This window comes from Pleurodeles waltl, chromosome 7, assembly GCF_031143425.1.
Source record: "Pleurodeles waltl isolate 20211129_DDA chromosome 7, aPleWal1.hap1.20221129, whole genome shotgun sequence".
NCBI classification, from domain to species: domain Eukaryota; kingdom Metazoa; phylum Chordata; class Amphibia; order Caudata; family Salamandridae; genus Pleurodeles; species Pleurodeles waltl.
The window spans coordinates 779,516,150-779,535,460 of NC_090446.1; the positions used below are offsets into that span (position 1 = coordinate 779,516,150).

Sequence of the window (19,311 nt, forward strand, 5' to 3'; positions counted from 1 at the left end):
TACAATAAAGGCAGGCAGGTTCATTGTTACACTCATCCTTGGCTTGCAAGGATGGAGGCAAAGCAGTGAGGAGGGATTCTAGGAATTACAGTTTACAGTAATTGTAAGGAAAAGCATACAGGCTATAGCAAAACCAAGCACGAATCTGCAATGCAAGTCAAGTCCTGAAATGTTTAACATGGAGGGTGAAATCAGTATAGGGATTTGTCTCAAGGCCAAGGTTTGTGGAAAATGTAGTCTTTGGCAGGAGATAAGATATGAAATGACCATGGGAGCAGGGTAAGTGTGACACCTGTGTGACCCAGGTCTGACTATCCCATGACACTAGCCAATAATCAATTCTGGACCATGCGTTGCAATGGCCCGTGACACAGGTGCCTTCTTTGACTGTAGTATCCGTGTGTCGCCAGATGACTTGCAAGGGGTTATCATGTATAATTGTGTTAAGTGTCAGCGCCTCGTGGGGATGCCTGATGACCCAGACCTGTCAAGTTGGTTGTCGAGAGTGACATGAAAGTTGCCTCCCATATAATGGATCCTGGTCCCAAACTGTAAATCAGCTGCCATATCTTGGAGAAGAAATTCGGGTTGTCAGCATTAGAACTGTAAATAGTAGCTAATATAACAGGTTGGCTGTACAGGGTGCCAGCAAGCCACACATATTGGCTGCTCTCATCGCAGAGCAAGTGCCACATCTGCTACTGCAGACCTTTCCATAGCAATATGGCAACACCTCTAGCATAACTGGAGTAAACGGAAGTGTGTGTCTCCTCAGACCAGCGTGCGTGAAGTCCCGATGTCAAAGATTGTTAGGATGTAGTTCTTGAAGGAAACAAATATCTAACAAGGGTCTGTAAAGGTACATATGTAACAGGCGTGCTTTTCTATGGTCGTTTACACCTCAGATGTTCCAAGTGAGGCACCTGGTAGAGGTCATGGTGTTGTTGTTATTGGGCACTGTGATTGGGCATAACGATATAGTGGGATGCAACCCCTGTGGCCGGGGGTAAGTGAAGCAGAGGACCGTGCGAACAGAGGGGGAAACAATACAGCTTCAAGCAACAACAAAAGACAACAACCCAGATCCTCCCACCACCCACTCCAACCGAAAAACATGGTTGAGTAAAACAGTCCCACCCTACATCCCAGGTCCCCAGTGAGTAAACAATAATAGGCTCGGGAATCATCCCTGGAGGCAAACAGAGGCAGGACTTACACCCTTGTTGATGAAGCAAAGTGGCTGAATGGGAGTCAAGCACCTCAGGGTCAGAAACCCAGTCCATGATGGCTGATGAACACGTAGAGGGACGCGACAGTCACCCCAGGAGGCAGCAGCATTGAGTAATAGTCTGGCTGCTCAAGCGTTAGGGCAATGTCCACAACTGGACCTTTCCAGGCACACCTCCACTGTATATCGATTGTGGGCCACAAAAACCTCATCATCAGTCATTGTCACTGGTGGGATTTTCCACTTGTTCTCATGGTGATCCTTTGGGCGACCTGGACATGATGATGTACTTAGCAAATCTGAAAGCTGACTTGGCGTCAGTGAAATAGTGTGGCTTTCCCTCAATTGGTATGCAGAGCTTTGCCAGGTACATAAGAGCATAGGGTATGTCAGCTTTCTGAAGAATTCTTTTGGCTGGCAGAAACTCTCGTCGCACAGCATGAACTAAGGGAGTGAAGTCGGGGTAGAAGGAAAGCTTGCTCCCATGAGAGGCGATGATCCTTCTGTAGCGTGCAAGTCACAGGATATTGTCACAGTCCTTGTCGTTCAATAGTTTGGCGGCAATGGGGCACAGCGAAGCCCCCGGAGGAGAGTGTGGCCCCAGCAAGAGATGTGCCCACTCCACGATGAAGACCGGCAATAGCTCCCCTCCAAAGAGTTCATGGAGTAGGGCCTCCATAAAGTCCTCCACCTTGTTCATGGCAGTAGAGATTCTGGGATACCTATGATGAGATGGTTGTTCCTTCGCATTCTTGCCTTCAGATCCTAATTTTTGTCCTTAATGGAGTTGAGGACCTTGTCCATTTGTAACAGGTGTTCATTGGATTCAACTTGGGCATCATCCACGTTGGAGACTCATGTTTTTAGGTGATCAAGTCTATTTTTGTGAGTGTCCACTCGCTGTTTCATGTCCCCTAGGCAAGAGGTGAGCATATCTAGCTTTACGTCAATGGACTTGAGGCTGGACTTCACCTCCACCAAAAGCTCCTTGAGGTCAATACAAGTTTGGGCATCACCCCCAGAGCAGTTGAAAGCTTCATCCACAGGAGGATCTTGTTCAGTGTGGAGAGTTTGGCGATTGCTTTCAAAGGAGAGTTTCTGATGGGGTACCTCATGTTTCCCCATGTTGTGCTTAGGGGAAGCCTGCGTTGTGGGCCAGTAGCATCACCAAATTACAGTCGCAGTGGAGGGATCTGCCTCTGGTTGCAGCAGGGCCACAGTAGCCCAGAGCTAGCAGTGTAAAGACTACCACAGCCAGACGTTCCTGACATCCAGGCACTCTCCCTCGGGCCCCGCCACAACCCAGGTAGACCTTTATCCTGGGAGGGGGCACGAGCAGGCCTAGGGACTCAGAAGCAGCTTGAAAGTCAAATGTGTGAGCAATCAACACTCACCAGACAGTGTAGTCCCAGATTGATCATCATCAGGTAGAAGGCAAGTGGCAGAATAGGCCCAGAGCAGGCTGCAGCAGATCTGAAATGCAGCTCTGTTTAATTTTGCCCCTCAGGATCTAGCAAGCAGCAGCATCCCGACTACCACAGTGCACCCCAGCTGTGAGAGTATCATAGTGACCTCAGCAACAATGCATCCAGCCCCAGGGTCGCGCAGCCCCGCCCAAACTAGGAAGGAGCACCGACACCATGGCAGATCAATGGCAGGGGCCGGTGTAGGGCTTGTGCATGTTCCAGCACCCTGCATCTGGTGTAACAGACTCAGTAATAGTGGGTCAGAGGCCCGAGCAGTGCCCGACCTGGCCGAGCGAGGAGCAGGGAAGCCACAGCAAGAACATCCGGGGCACGGCAAAGTAGCAGTCCCCAAGACCACCTAAGTCAGCTGGAGGAAGTGTTGATCGCAGGGGTGGCCGCCGCAGCAAAGGTTGTTCAGGGTGATCTGGCTAGGTGGAGGATTGTTGAAGAATTGTAGTTTGGCAAGCACAGCCCTCTCAAGGAGTGGCCTTCTGGATTCCTGGCCTGGCTCTATCCCCCTCCACCATCTTGAATTTAGGCAGAGAGGGGCTCTGCAGGATTATTTGTAGTAGGACATACAGGAGATGCCACAAAAATGGGCAGGATTGTTCTTGGGAACTTTTACGCTATTGGCTAGGGAGGGGCTAGGAGTCATCCTCACACACAGATTGGTGCCAGGTGTACAAGTGGCACTGGACGTACCCTCCACAGAAGACTTTCAGTAAGAAAAAATAAAAGGACTGGACGTGCTGTCTGTGACCCGAGAAGAGCCTAGAATACTGGACCTGCACTTCTGCTTGTACCCAGGACAAAGAAGTGGACTCCAAGGGTCATAAAGATGACCTGTTCAATGTACATGGCCTTTCCTTCTCCTACAGAGCAGCCAAGTCCTGGAACAGCCTGCCCCTCCACTTCCGAACAGCTCCTTCCCTGGCAGATTTCAAAAGGAGACTCAAGACGTGGCTTTTCGGCAAAGACACAGCACACTCAGCACCCAGATACTCTTAGGGGTGATAGTGCTGCACTTTACAAATGCTATGATTGGTTGATTGATGGACACAACAAGCTCAAGAGGCCCTTTTGGCAAGTGCCCAGCTAATCAGTTCAACTGGACCTTACCTGGGCCCGGATGCTGTACTCTCCTGGAGTGAGTTTTGGCCCCCACAAGTGCTGCACTGTATTCAAGGCCCTGTACTCTTTGACTGGTGTCAAAGTGTACTTCTACTAACTTTCCTTAAACCTGGAACTTAGAAATCTTTTGGCTTCAAAGACCTCCAGAGGACAGGCACTAACTTGCAAAGCCAATCCGAAGAAGGTGTGATACCACTGGGCCGAATAATCATGTTGCTCTAGTTCAGAGCTTTTTTTGCTGTAGCTATTCCAAAACAACAGGGCCTCAAGAGAAGGTATTTGGACTCACGGAACAGACCTGTAAGTGGAGCTACCACCTGCGGGCTTGCCCAGGGTATAAATCTTTGCCAGTATATGTGCCAAAAGTATCCATGGGACCTTATCTGGAAGTGAAATTAAACTTTCCCCTGCTTGGAGCTTTCCCACCAAAAGTCAATGGCTTCACAAAGAATTGTCCAGCAGCTATACAATGACATGGAGCCTACATCCTTGCCCCATTGGGCATTTTTCACTTCCACTTTAGAGAATAAATCCAAAGGTAAAACGTCCGATGGGTCGAACCTAGTTTCTGTATCTGACCCATGCTCCATTGCCGTCAGCCTTAACTTTGCCTAGTTGCTGGTCATGCACAACCGACTGCAGTTTGAGCTTAACACCCTGGGGCCCCAGTTTTACATTTAAACTTTAGAAATTCATAATTCTAGTTTACCTTACTAGATTTTTGTTTTATTTTTGTGCCATTTTATATATTAAAATGTACTCTACTTTTCAGTTTTCTTGTGTTGTGCTTTGAATTTATTATTGTTTTGGTACTGCATAAATAGCTTGCACATTGCCTCTAAATTATGCTTGATTGCTCTGTGACAAAGCTACCAGGGGGTCGAAGTCACGTTGATTTAGTAACTTTAAGAGTTTCCTCTGTCCAGGGCTTGGGCAATATTTGTGGTAGGTCTCAATCCCCTAAACTAACACCCCAGTTTCTTACAGGTTGGCTAAGACATTATCAACTGTAAGTGGAAGATAGCTGAGAAGTAACTCTGCATAATAAGCACACTAGTTCTCTGTGTTAAGTGTTTTCATTATGACTTTTGTTTGACTGTGCAAACCCCTCCTCCCACTCGCCTTTCCTGGGACCCACTTGCCTCCACCTGGCTTGGTGAGAGGATGGCTCCTTATCAGCTTAAAAGGGCCTGTGTGCTGAATGAAGTGCCCACACTTGCCTTGCCATACAGAGATTCAGCACTCAGCTGAAGTGTGCATTAGCAAGATCCAAACAGCTTGATTCAGTGCCTGCATAGTCCTAGTGAGTGCCCTTACACCTCTGAGCTTACCGACTGATTGTTAGTGCTGAGGTTTTTTAAAGCCTGTGTCTACTTTATGGAGGGTAAGTTTAAATTTTATGAGAGACCAAAAACCATCGAAGCTCTGCAGAAATTTTCCGACAAGGACTCAAACTTCCTTTAGTTATGCCGTAACAGTGTTGGGTAGTCTGCTACTTTTTGTCCAGTATTTGCCATTTATGCTATTCATTTTTAGGGTATGACCAATTGTAATATGAGTAAGAGGTAATAATGAAATTTTAGTGAGTCTGTGATTGAATAACAATCATTTCCCTTTAGCACAGTCCATTCATCTAAATGAACGCACAGGCTATTCATATTCTTAAAAGCATACTTTGTATTCTCTGTTCTGTATTATGTAAGCGATTTTTTACAATTGCTTGCTGAAGCAAATTAATAGTATTTTGCTAAATCTGCTATGGATTTATATTAACTTGAAGACCAAGTTATAAACAGGGGCTTTGAGGAGAGCCAAATGCCAAAGATAATAAACTTGAGCAGATTTCAAATCTACTTACCCCAACAGTCCATCATCCTCAAATTGATGTCAATCTTCTAATTTGTTGAGTTAGGTTAAAAGTCACCATATTTACTTAATATTTGTCTCCAGTTTATCTTAATTGATTTCCTTCATAATTTCTTCATATTTTCGATGGTAGTTCTCTAATAAAGTTGTCCTTTTTATAAATGTGACATACGCTACATGGTTTGATCTTGCTTCTTTGACATTATAATTCTTGCACCAGCAGCAGTAGTGAGACAAAGGTACTATTAATGATTAATTTGTTAGGTTTTAAGAGAACTAATTCACAGCTTTTGCATTACATGTATAAAAGTCTTTCACAACTTTTCTGTTACATTCTTACAAAGATAGTCCCAATGATGTGAAACAATGTTTTTCTTGGGTACGAAATCTCTACATCGTTCAGGTTAGTGCAGTTCTCTATACATTACAAGACATAGGGGTTGATTTAGAGTTTGGGGAGAGAGTAGTCTGCAATAACAGTGACCTCTCCGGCAAACTGAAGGTCCACTTGGCTGATTTACAGAAAGGCGGACCTTAAGTATGTCAGTGATGAAGACTTCTTCATCTCTGTCACTGACATACTCCTAAGACGGGCTGAAGGAGTAAGAGCCATGGGAGGTTTGTCCACTTCACTGCATGCTTGATTTACAGTGGGTGGTCGAATTGCCAGTTTGCCTGGCTGTAAGGTGCAGTGAATACTGCAAAATGACCCGCACACCACACTCTGTTTTTGGCTATTTAAAAATAACATGCTAAAAGCTTGTTGGACAGAATGTCCTGTTGACAGAGGCATCGGTCAAACTTTTAATGCAATGGTAAGAACCGTCATGATGGCGGTTCCTGCCAATGTTAAGAGACGTCTGCTGGGCAGACCAACATTTCTAAATTCGGAGCACGGTTATTCTAAGTACAAATATGGCTCATCCTCTTAACACCTTTTTTATTTTTCATTCAAAATCCTAACTTGAATAAAAAAATTACAGTCTCTCACTTGACTCCTTGCTCCAGTAGTGGATCAAAGGGGAGCTCTTCTCTGTACAATGTAGGGATATAACCAATAAAAACCCCAGCAGAAAGTTGTACTGCCCAGGGATCATCTGGATTTCAATATCAATAAAATTCAACCACACGCTGAGAGCCACTTGCAAACATGGACCAATCTCAGCTCACCTGTGTTTAGTAAAGATTCCAGAACTTTTGGGAACCATAGAAATCATACCTCTGTGAAACGCCTTTTTGTGTGTTTTTAGAATATTGAATACAATGCAAGCCTTGATTCATTTTAAGATGATCACTGTTTGTGCACTAAATGATGAACTAGGATGCGAGCTGGAGGACTAAGGCCTAGAAAACAGGCCTCCTCGTTCCTACCAAAAGCCATTTAGCGTATGCAGATTAACAAAATATGTGCATGTTTTTCTAAGTGCCATTTTAACTGACTGAATAAGGAATTTTCCTATTCTCTGAATCTCTCTAATAAACAAGTTAGCTGAAACGTGGCTATGATGCAAGCTTCACCATGAAGAAAGTAAAGAAGTTACGGATGCAGTAAGAGTCTATTTAATTGCTGAGTTCTAAACAAACGTATTTTTTACTGTACTGGGTAGCAAAACAGACAGGCAAAGAACCTCTTCTCACTCCATATAACACCATGAGAAGAAAGTTTTCAAAAGAAATAGTGACTGGGTAAGACAGAGAGACTGGCTGCTGAAAGGATGCCCAACTACAGCGTTCTGACTTCAGGTCTGATGGCATAAAAGGGTTGCGGAAGGGAGCTTTACATAATTAAATTAAGCATACAATTAACAAACAAAATCATAATTAGGCTGACTGATTTGGGATGTCTGATAAAATAAGATCAGGGTGTCGAACTTTGTTTATATTATTGGCTCAGTAGTTCATAATCTTTACAATCATTGTGGAAAAATAGTGTTTAATAAAAATAATATATTGTAATATATCATTGTTGAGTGTCTGTATTGATCTCATAGTTTGGCCTGGAGTTCCATAATATCACCTGCAGTTAACAAACAATTAGAATTCATAAAATGCCGGGGCACTGCAATCCTTAATGAATATAAGAAAGGAACCATGCATAGCAAAGATAACACTGGAAAATATGAAACTGGACTAACTAATGGACAGAGCAATCTGGTGGTAGGATATACTCCGATTTATCAATCTGGAAGTGCAAAGATAATGTCTAAGCCATGCCCAGCCTTGTGAGCAAGCTCTTACTTGCTGATAAAGATTGAGGGCTGCCAAAGAGTCAAAGAAAGGAGCCGTGGTTGGATTATTGGGCAGGTTGGCCCTGATAATAAAGTATGCTAGCACAAGGCACCTTGAGTAACTAATGATTAATAGTGGTGAAAAGTCTGCAAAATGACTACGACTATTGATCCTCCTCAATGTCACTATGTTAATTGAGACAATATACTACACCATTCTCTATTGCTGCACTGGTATGTCTGCTGCACTCAAGTGGAACTCAAGTGCTATGCTGGAAAACTGTCATATCATTAAACAGTTGAAAATATAACCGCAGCCCTTTGTTAGTATATAACTGGAATGTGGTATATTGTATTTTAGTTGGAAATTGACGAAGACTCCCAGTGTTGATCCGCAGTAGCAGAGGTGATAGATGGAATAACGACTCTGAATGGGATCACATCATCTACCCCATTTACAGTGATCACTTACATCTGTAAAACAAAATGTAAGGGCTTGGGGAAACAGTTAACTCTAAAGGAGTGTCTCATTCACGTTTAACAATATGTCCGATTCAAGAAGCTCTCCGGAGCGTAGCTTTGGAGGGTGGGTGGATGGAGGGGGCAAGGGGTGTTACACCCACCCAATAAATGTATTTTCTGGAAAATAGTTAGGCACTGATGCTTTCAGTCGGGTATGGTGAGGTGTCTGTCGGATTTCACACAACATTTTCACACAAACACAGATGAAAACGCACACACACACAAACACACACCCACCCTCCCTCTCTGCTTTGAAGTCTTAAAAAATGCTGGTTATTTTACAAAATACACAGTTTTCTTCACTTAGTACCCCTGCTAATCAACCTTCATTTCCTCTTTCGACTTGCTATTTAGTCCTCTCATGTGCCCTGCATGTCATATAAGGTATTTTGACATTGTCCACCAGTGTGACTTTTGGGAAATCTGAAGCTCACCCCGCCTCAATCCTACTGACCAAGCTACGCCCCTGAAAGCTCTACATCATTATACATCATTCTCCTCCTTTCTGGTTCTGAGTTTACTCTTTATTCTTAATCCAGCACCGTGAAATACATTCTCAACATGGCACACACTTGAATAAGCATCCCTTAACTGTGTGGCTGATAAGAGGTAAGTTAAGTTTGTTTGCACCTCAGCCACAACCGATCTCCTACGGGGCAGTTATGGCATGTACAAGCTCTATTTTGGCTCCTTAATCCATTCTAGAACACCTCTACTTCAGAAGATCCCGGCTATCACACACCTTTGCTTAATTCACACAACATTTACCGAAAGAAGCTGATGCCCAGAAGGCACGTACATGAAAATTGTAAAACATTTAAAAAATGTATGATACAACAACATCTGATTTGTAAGCATCTTTAGATTTATGAATTTTAACTTGAAACATGGTCTCCGAGGTATGCAGGTTTCCTGAAAGCTCTTCTTCACTTAGAACTGATTACTCCAGATTGATCTACATGGGCACAAATGTCTCCCTTCCTAGTAATTCATCAAAGCCAATTTACATAGCTCTCTTGTTTCCCAGTGCATACTGATATTTTGCTCAGATTCCATGTTCTCTCTTTGTCAGTTTTCTCAGCATCATTAAACAATTTCACCACACTTAACTGTTCAGTAACTTTAGACTATTTCTCAGGTTCCAATGTTATGCACACTGTTACCCTATCCCCCACTTTTTCCACAATCTCACCTGCCCTTTCCTTCTGTTGATAATAGATTTTCCTTTTATCTTACAGTCTAATCTCTCTCCCTCCCCAAATCCCCCTTGCCAAGACTTTACCTCAGCCCTTGCTCTATTTCATCTACTGGGAACTAAATTGTTTTCAAGTTTTCTTTCTCTGAACAGCTGAGATGATGTTTTCCAAATGCCTTGTGTGGTGACATCATGTAATCCACCAACCCTTTTTGTAATTCACATTACCAGTACAAATTAGTGACCCTAGCAAGGCAAATTCCTTCTTGAAGCTGCTATCTAACTATTTTACAACCCCATTGGTTTATGTATGGTAGAGCCCACTCAACCAATGTTCGGTTCTACATTCTTTTCAAAATTCTTCTACCACTTAGAACAAAACTGTACCCACTGTCTTTTAAAATCCACCGGGGGAGAACATTTTCTGCAGAATATATTCTCTGAAAACTTAATTCCACTTCTTGAGCTGATGTCACTCACAACATGAATTCCAGACCACTCTGAATACAACTCAACCAAGACAAACAAATAATGTTAGTCTGTTCCCCTCTCAGTGATGCCACTAAACCCAAAGCTGCTTCGTCCCAAGGTCTAACAGGTAACCTCCTGCAACGTATCGACAGGGTGTGTGCCTTTAAAACTTTGTCATTCGTATTACACCCCCAATATAAACTAATCCTCTTTTTTGTCTCTACTGCCCCCAGGTGACTTTCAAGTGAAAGGTCATCTATCTTTGTCTCATTGTAACAGACAGAGATAACCTTATGCTGCTAAACAGATCATTCTTTTATTGAAAGTTCACTTCTTATTAACCAAGAAAGTCTTACATCTGATTCCTTGTCTTTCACATTAGGCCACTCACTTCTCTCCAACTTCACCACTTCATCGAGGATTATAGCTCTGCCAAATTACTTCCATTCCTCTTCCAAAAGTGGACCATAAGTAGGTACAGACATCTTCTCCAACAAAACATCATTTTCCTCTTCAACCACATCCTCTGCCTTTCCATTCATGGCTAATATGGCCAAACAATCTGCTTCATTATTATGCACCCCAGGAATGTATCTCACTTCAAATGTATACTCCCGGAGATTCACAATTGTGTATTTCTCCCAGAGAGGACATGTAGACCTTTGCTTGAAAACATTTTACACAACCACTTCTAATCCTTTTTCACAGTACACATTGTGACCCAAATGAAATTCCTAAACTTGTTTACTGCTCAATTAACAGCCAATGACTCCTTTTCAATTACAGGTCTACATGACATGATAATCTTACAATAAACATAATACCAATTGAATACAAATTTAAAAAACATATAAAAAAGTGAAAACTCTTTGACAAAACATTTAATTTGGTGGGATAACACTGCAGACTGCAAGCTTCTGCTGATAACCTAACGTTCCATTTTATAAAGAGTGGTCTGACAATCTGACATTTGTAAATAATCAAGGCTGGAGAGATACAAACTTCATGATTAACATCCTGTACTCCATAATTATAAAGATTATAAACATCCTTATTCAATTACCTTGTTCAACGGGTGGTTAGAAATTGTAGTGGAATAATATTCAAATGCAGCAACAACCAAAAGCACCTACTGGCATTACCTACATTAAGTGTACTAGATCATTAATCATTAATGATTTTTACTCAGATCCGCCAAAATAATGCCATAAAATGAAATTACAGTTACACAATGTGATACATTGATTTTACCCTTGCAGAAAGGTGACAAAACAGCTTGTTACTACTTACTATGACATGAAGGTAATCGGCATATCCGAAGTATGTCTGGTTTATCCTCATTACACAATCCGATTGTGTTGTCTGTTGTTCTACACAGCACCTGCCTTTCTTGCGTTCCATTTCCACAGGTCACCGAACACTATGCCAACAGGGAAATCAGAACCTGAATCATTTACTTATATGAGGATTTTAAATAAAATAAGTAGTAAAAAATGGATACATGAATGCAAATGTAAAAAGTAAATTCATTTAAATAAAATACCATAATCAAATTGCTAAAAAAGGTTCTGTAGTATACACCTTTGAATACATTAAAGTAATCACTATCTGTACAACAAATATTTTAAATTACATCTTAAAGTATCTGTCCATGACACTCTAGATCAGCTGCTGTGTGATGTGCTGTGATATCCAACATGTACTTTCATACCTCTCACTCCAGATAAGAACTGCTTGAGAACTAAACAGCAGGCATCTTTTTCCCTTTCGATTGAATGTCATCTTTCCATTGCTCTATACATCATTCTGAGTGTGCCATTCACAAGACTAAACTAGCAAATTTGCCTCATGTTTCCAAATTAAGAACCACTCAAAAACATTTCCTAAATATTAGTGTTTGTGGTGCTCTTCGTTTTTGTAAGTCATCTTCATTGAAATACACTGCCTCTGAAGAATGCTCAACTGAAGCATGCTCATCCTTACATGAGGGGCAGTTGCATACAACTACTATAAACTCTTCCTAAATGCTGTATTTATATTTAGAGGCACACAGGTTTCAAGTATGTTGGGCAGATGAGCATCAGGAAGTAGGATAGCTGGGTGGACCGTGGACCAGATGTGTATAGTTTATTTTCAAAAAGCAAAAGATCTACTAATGTTTAGCTTCATAGTATTGGGCAGTTTTCAAAAGGCTTTTCTGTATGTACAAATCACACATTATGATTCTGTAACATGCAAAAAGGTCCTATGTACCACTGCCTACTCTTAAAAAGTGTTAAAAATTACTTTTTTAATGTATTCCGTTTTCCTTTAAGAAATATTGTTTGAATTTAAACAAAAAAATAAATGCTTTGTTTAAAACCATGATGGTCTCCTGACTTCGGCAGGCAAACATCTCTGCCTTGGCTAAGATTACTAGTGGCTCACAATTTGGGACATACCTCAATCATGTTCATGAGGCAGCTCGAATTGCAACCCAGTAGGAATCAGTAATTTTTGAACCAACCTAGATAATTTCACAAAATCCCATACTGGTCTCAAATTGTGACCAGTATTTTATGATAAGTGGCAGATACATCTGGCTTCAAGTTCTATGCTGCTCCAGTGCTCGAGTAACACTGTATATGGTACACTCATCTTGGAAAACAGACTTGGAATGGGCGAATATGCGCAATCCCTCCTCAGTAACACTTCAATTAGAGAAGACGAGGCTGCAGTAATGTGCTGCTGGTTTTCTTGCTAAGGACGCATCATTGCTAAGCGATAGCCTGTTAACCATCCAGATCCCATCTTTCTTTGTAGTAAAGGCATTTTCCATCTTTAAATCCGAGGGTCTATAACTGTTACGTAAACCAGATTTTTCCACAGCTAGAACTCTGGTTTACAACTTGCTACCCAGAATCTGTAAAGTTTATTTTAAGGACCAAATTTAAAAGGCCCTAACACTAGAGAAAATGGAAGATTATATTTATGCCATGAGAGAGCCACAGTACTGTCAATACCCGAAACAAGGAGATAGTTTGAAGCAAAATACAACTCTTACTTTGAATTGTACTTTTGAAACAACTGTTTGTAGCATTGTGGTGAATCGAGGCTTTGCCTCGGGTTCTTCCTCCCCCATCCTTGATTTAGAGTAAAGTCCCCTCCACAGACCCTTGGTGGTCTTCCTATTAGTATCACCTCCCAGGAATAAACAGATGCAAGGGGAGGGGGTGGAGGAAGGGGTCTTCCCATAAGCACCTGTTATGCACCTTGACATTCTTCTGTCTAAAAATGTTTTGCCATCCTCTTCAAGAGGATTAGAGTGTCCCGTTGGCTTGAAACCCTTTTGTTCCTGACAGGGAAAACTGTTCCCAAGTCGAATGTACATCATGTAAAAGCTCTGTAACCATGCAAATCTTCCTGTAGGACCCTTTGGATGCCTGCTCTACTGGTACCTCCCGCACAACCCAGCATATGTTGGTGCACAGCAATCTTGTCCTTCAGGTAAGAGGCTGTTCCTTCTCTGTCAAGTCCCAGTAGAGTCAAGCTCTCAGACAAATTACTTTCCAATCTACTATTGCTAGAAGTGTAATGGTGATTTTAGACTGCCTAAGAGTCAATTTTAAAGAGCTGCTCCCAGGGTGGGAAATGGACAATGTCCTTGCCACCTAAGCACTGATTGGGTTGCTGGATGCTTTGCATATTAACCAGTTGGTAGCTGGCTCTCTGCACAAACATGGCCATATTCTGGATTTTATGTGTTTCACTTCAACATTTTGGTCTGATCAATGGTCTGATCTTTCTCAAATATGTTTCTGCATTTAGGTGTCATATTCCTTTTCTTTCACTATTAAGCATTGTATCATTTGTATCCCATAGGTCATGGGGTCACCTTGATGTCACCAACATAGCATCCCTTTTATGGATAACTGTTGCCCCATTATCCATTTATATTAAGATCATGATTTAATTTGGATGTTATCATTCTATCCAACGCAAATGTAGTAGGTGCTATCAATACGTCCCCAGCATATGGTTTCAAGGTGTACTCAGGGCCTGAAAGTTAAACGTCACAAGCGAACTGCAACATCCATTGTGCCATACACTACAGTAGCTACTGCAACAATATAAACATGACTGCAGGCCTGCCACCAGTAGTCTGGCTGTGCATGGTTTTACTGCAAACTCAACATGCTAAAATAATGCCTTTTGACAGGCTGGAGCTTTCCTTGTAAGTATCTATAAGTCACCCCTAAGAAGGTATTATTGCCCTTAAGGCAGGATGCATGGTATTTAAAAGTAGGCCATGTTAGGGTTTAATTTTAAACACATTATTACAATGAAAAATGCATAGAAAAAATGTAATTGTAGTATAAGCACTTTGGCATTATTGCACAGAATGTTTGGAGTTTTCGAAAGTATTACATGCCTGATTCACTGGTGAAGTCAGATTTGTAATAAACATTTTGGAAAGATGACCTTTAAAAAGTTACCTTTGTCCTGCCTGAAGTCCCTGAAAGCTAAATGTGCATTTTGTTCTCCCGCTTCTGCCATCCAATAATCAGCATTTCAATAGGAGGTGTGAACTTACTCCCAGGAAAGGGACAAAGGGGGTCATTCCAATATTGGCGGGCGGCGGGCACCGCCCGCCAAGCGGAAACCGGCAATTGGCCGCTCCGCGGTCAAAAGACCGCAGAGGCCATTCTGGCTGTCCCGCTGGGCCGGTGGGCGCCCGCCAAGGGAGCGCCCGCCGGCCCAGCGGGAAAGGCCCTGCAACCCAGAAGCCGGCTCCGAATGGAGCCGGCGGTGTTGCAGGGGTGCGATGGGTGCAGTTGCACCCGTCGCGATTTTCACTGTCTGCTAAGCAGACAGTGAAAATCATGCTGGGGCCCTGTTAGGGGGCCCCTGCACTGCCCATGCCAGTGGCATGGGCAGTGCAGGGGCCCCCAGGGGCCCAACGACACCCGTTCCCGCCATCCTGTTCCTGGCGGTAAAAACCGCCAGAAACAGGGTGGCGGGAAGGAGGTCGGAATCTCCATGGCGGCGCTGCTTGCTGCGCCGCCATGGAGATTCAGCCCAGACAGGGGAAATCCGGCGGGAAACCGCTGGATCCCCTTTTCTGACCGCGGCTTTACCGCCGCGGTCAGAATGGGCAGGGAAGCACCGCCAGCCTGTTGGCGGTGCTTCCGTGGTCATCCACCCTGGCGGTCGATGACCGCCAGGGTTGGAATGACCCCCAAAATGCCTTGGGTGTTGGGAGGTGCTGGGCCCACGGCAGGATGGCATTTGGAATGGGCCCTAGGACTAGGTTAACTTCAAAGAGGGCTTCACTGTCACAAGCACATGTAGCTAGAAAACATGCATCCTTATTTTGTCCTCCCAGCCAGACCGGCCTCCATCACCTTGGGTCTGTTGTTGACATCACAGTGCCAGATCCTTCTGAAGTGTTAAGACCTCCTTGACGGGTCTGGTAGGTTTTTTATGACTTTAAAGGACAATTTGTGTGTATCCAATCTCTGGTTGCTCAAAGCTCAGCTTTGATTTACCAGACGTCTGTCACAGAGTTTGTTGGTGGTACTGTGAGTGTGTAAAACTAGATTTTAGTATTAGATGAAGGAAGACACTCAGCTTAGCATAGTGCACACTGCACACACACACACAAACCTCAGAACCCAAGTTAAGTATGCCTGAAGACTTAGGTTTGAAAATGCTGATATTTGCTAGAGCTAGTCCTGGTGAGATTTATCTTTACCCCATTGGTTAGGGCATCCCCAGGGGGCATTACCACCCACTAGCTCATGCCAGGCAAAAATGTGACATTTTCAGGCAGTCACGTCAGAACACTCCTGGACCTGAGGGAGATCATTTAAGGACTGAACTTGCTGTCTTCATCCTGAGAAGAGCCTTGGATTACTTGATCTGCTCTCTCTCTTGCACCCAGGACAAAGAAGTGGACTCCAAGGGTCCTAAGGCTGACCTTCAGTTTAAGCTACTGGGACACAACAAGCCTTTTCTGCAGCTTCTCACCGGATCATTGGCAGTTGGACCCGGACTTGACTCTGCCTGGACTGGGCTGCTGGGGGCTTTTAGAAGTGTACTCTGTGGTGGACTGAGACCTAAAGGGCAAAATTCAGAAGGTAAAATATTTGAACAGAACGAACCTGGTCTGTGTATCTGACCCACGCTCCTCGAGGTCAGTGCCAAATTGTACCTACATCCTTTTCTACTGCTTGTACTATCATCTGTACTGTTTTTCTCGGTGCTATTTCCCATAAATCTTTCTTAAAACATTAAGATTTCATATCACCAGTGAGTCTTATTGGATTTTGGTTATATTAGACTCATCCTTTTTGTTAGATTTAACACTATTATCCTAATCCCTTTTGGGATTTTTAATAGTTTTGCATTTTGACTTCATTACTGTTCTAGTGCTGCATACTTTGCACATTGCCTCTAATTTAGGCCTGTCCGCTCTGTGCCATAGCTACAGGGGGGGAGGGGGGTTGAGCTCACTTTACTGTAGAAAGTTTGATGATTCCCCCTGACAAGGCCTGTGATTATTACCTGAAGTGGATACCTATCCCCTCAACTAATACTCCAATTTCTTACAAGGAGCTTCTGTGGGACCCATATTTCTAGCTAACTGATCATGACCCCAGCACATTTCTGGCTAACTCTGTCTAGAAACTGGGTATCAAACTGGATGCTCATTTAGCCAAGAATACACAAACCAAAGGAGGTTCAAAGCTATGCGCTTTTCAGTTAAGGATCTTGATGAGGGGTCTTTTACTTTTCCCCAAGTTATTTCAAGACTGTTGTGATTTCACTGGTTTCCGATCTATGATATCTTTATTTGAGCTAGCCAAAATATCTTGTCACCACCCAATAATCCTTGCAAAAAGCAGCTTTTCTGCATGGCATGTGATGGGCAGAAGCATACCAAAATAGTATTTTTTTGTAGTCTCCCATTGTTTGGAACATTTTACTATATTCTTGACACAGCAAGTCAATTTAGTGATGTTACATTAGGTGTTAACATATTGATGACCCCAAAATATATTACGTCTAGCTGTTGTGGCCTGTCAAACTGATTCAATATAAGAGGGAATGTTAGCAACTTTGAGGACTTTTTTATATTGGTTATTCACTGCCTAATCTTCAGAACTATTATCTCTATTAATCTCATTTGCCTTGCTCATTTTGGGGGAGGGTGTTCATAACGTAAAACATGATTCTGCTTCATTTATGTTAAATTATATCATCCTGTGAAGGGAAGTACCATTCTCAAGATGGTTCAAGAAGTTAGGTTCATGTGATCAAGAAAGTTGTGTTTATGTGAACCTTTTGCTGAACACAATATGATGAATGCATGTAATTCAATTTTATTTGAAGATACAAATACCACAAATACATAATTTGGAGACATAATGATTCCACTATTGTCTTTGTGATCTGAGGAGACTGCCCTGATAAAGTTTTGAGTGGCGTTAAGGATGGTCCAGGGTCTAATCCCTCAGATGATCAGAGGTAAGGCCCACATCAGAGGTTGGAAGGCAAGGAAACATTGAAGTGTTTGGGTATTGCTGTATCTGGAGAGGCAGTAATGTTGAAAAAATAACTTTGCGTGATACATAATGTAATGTCTTGGATGAGCAGGGGTCAGTTGCCCACTGTGGTGATTGTTCTGGCCAACATATGGGAATAGATAAGACTGGCTATGATTGTTACTGCTAAGGCAGCAATCGAGGAATTGATTGTGTAGTGGGGGGTCCCAGGATCTAATGGCTTTTCTTACAAGGATTAGTTGACTGCTCTGCTAAGTACTCAGGTGATTGGGGGGGGGGGGGCAGAGCATGCCTGGCCTGAAGATGGCCAACAGTTAGGGAGCCCCCTTTGGCCTCACACCTATTTTACACAATCCTGGGGCTAAACATTGTTCCTCGACCTCCCTGTGCACCTCCCCATTTAGCTGCATGTAAGGTGCCACCATCTGTGGCTGTGGGCATGCTGCAGAAGTGGACATCCATCCCTTCCTCCCCCCCAGCCCCCGATTCCCTATGTGGGCCCGCCAGTCCCTCAACTTGTTCACTGGCATGGAACGAATGTTCCTGCAATAATTCCCTACCCTGGGCCAGAGACCTGCACTACTGGAGGGTGTCGGGCCATAGATTGAGTGCCGTAGGTTCGGAGGGCCTGCTATAGCTGGTAACCACCTGCCACATGACAGAAGCGGCACTGCCCTGCTAACCTCACCCACCTCCAATGGAGCCTTTGCATTGCTGCTCCCTTCCTCACTGACATCCCACTGCCTGCAAGTGAGCTTTGCTGCTTTGACCCACTGCACCAGTGCATAGGCCATATCTCAGCCTCGACGGATAGCTGGGATGGTGAGAACATGATAACACCATGGAAGGCCGCACTTGCTGCTGCATCTGCGGCCTCCCTGGGGCTAATCTGCAGTGTAGACATGGATGCAACTTCATCCCTGGACATAGCTGCTTCCCTGTTCTGGGTGTCAGGCAGCACAGCAGCCTTGCAACCCTGCTGACCCCTTCATTGGGCCATGCTACAGCCATAATTGTGGAGAATCAACCTGCCTGATTGGTGCTGTTGCTGTAGCAGGTGCTTTCCTAGGCCTGCAGAACTTGTGCAGGCTCAACCGCCGGCCCTCCCTGGATAACAGTCAGGCACGGGGCTATTGGACTGTCTGTTGATGCAGACTTGTTCTTTGCTGCATGCCTCCCTAGCTGTGATGCCTGTTTCACTAGCTGCACTGTACTTCTTGGGACATTGAGTTAGGTCCTGGCTGTTCCTAGTGTGTGGTGCGATGCGTGGGCTTTGGCGGCGGGGGTACTCTGACCGCTCATGAAATTTGCATGTCGCACCCTGCTGCTGTCAGCCCTTCTTCTTTGCGCCCAATCTGGCTGGCATGAGTGTACATTACCTCCACTCTGGGACACACAGTGAGCTTCTTCGCCCTCACACCTGGGAGTTTATCCTGACATTAGCCCTATTGCAGTGCATTCTGCTGCAATACCACAGGCAATAATGGGTAAAAAGGATAAGTCGCAACATAAGCTTCAGTACAAGTCACAGAGGACAGCCAAGCCTCGTGATGACGGTCCCACTTCGATCAAGAACGAGTTAGAGGTCGTGGGGCCAGAGTTGGGGAGGGGATAACACCAAATCCTGACTGCAATGCAACACAGCCTCACCAAGATA

At 43.7% G+C, this 19,311-nt stretch overlaps 1 protein-coding gene across 1 annotated transcript in view; it reads right to left on the minus strand.

Moving 5' to 3' along the window:
• Positions 1-19,311, minus strand: part of ADAMTS2 (ADAM metallopeptidase with thrombospondin type 1 motif 2) — a 1,546,369-nt gene that overhangs the window by 121,371 nt on the left and 1,405,687 nt on the right. The window contains exon 20 of the mRNA XM_069199292.1: positions 11,398-11,527. Coding sequence (XP_069055393.1) covers positions 11,398-11,527 — 130 coding nt within the window. The remainder of the gene's footprint in view (positions 1-11,397; positions 11,528-19,311) is intronic.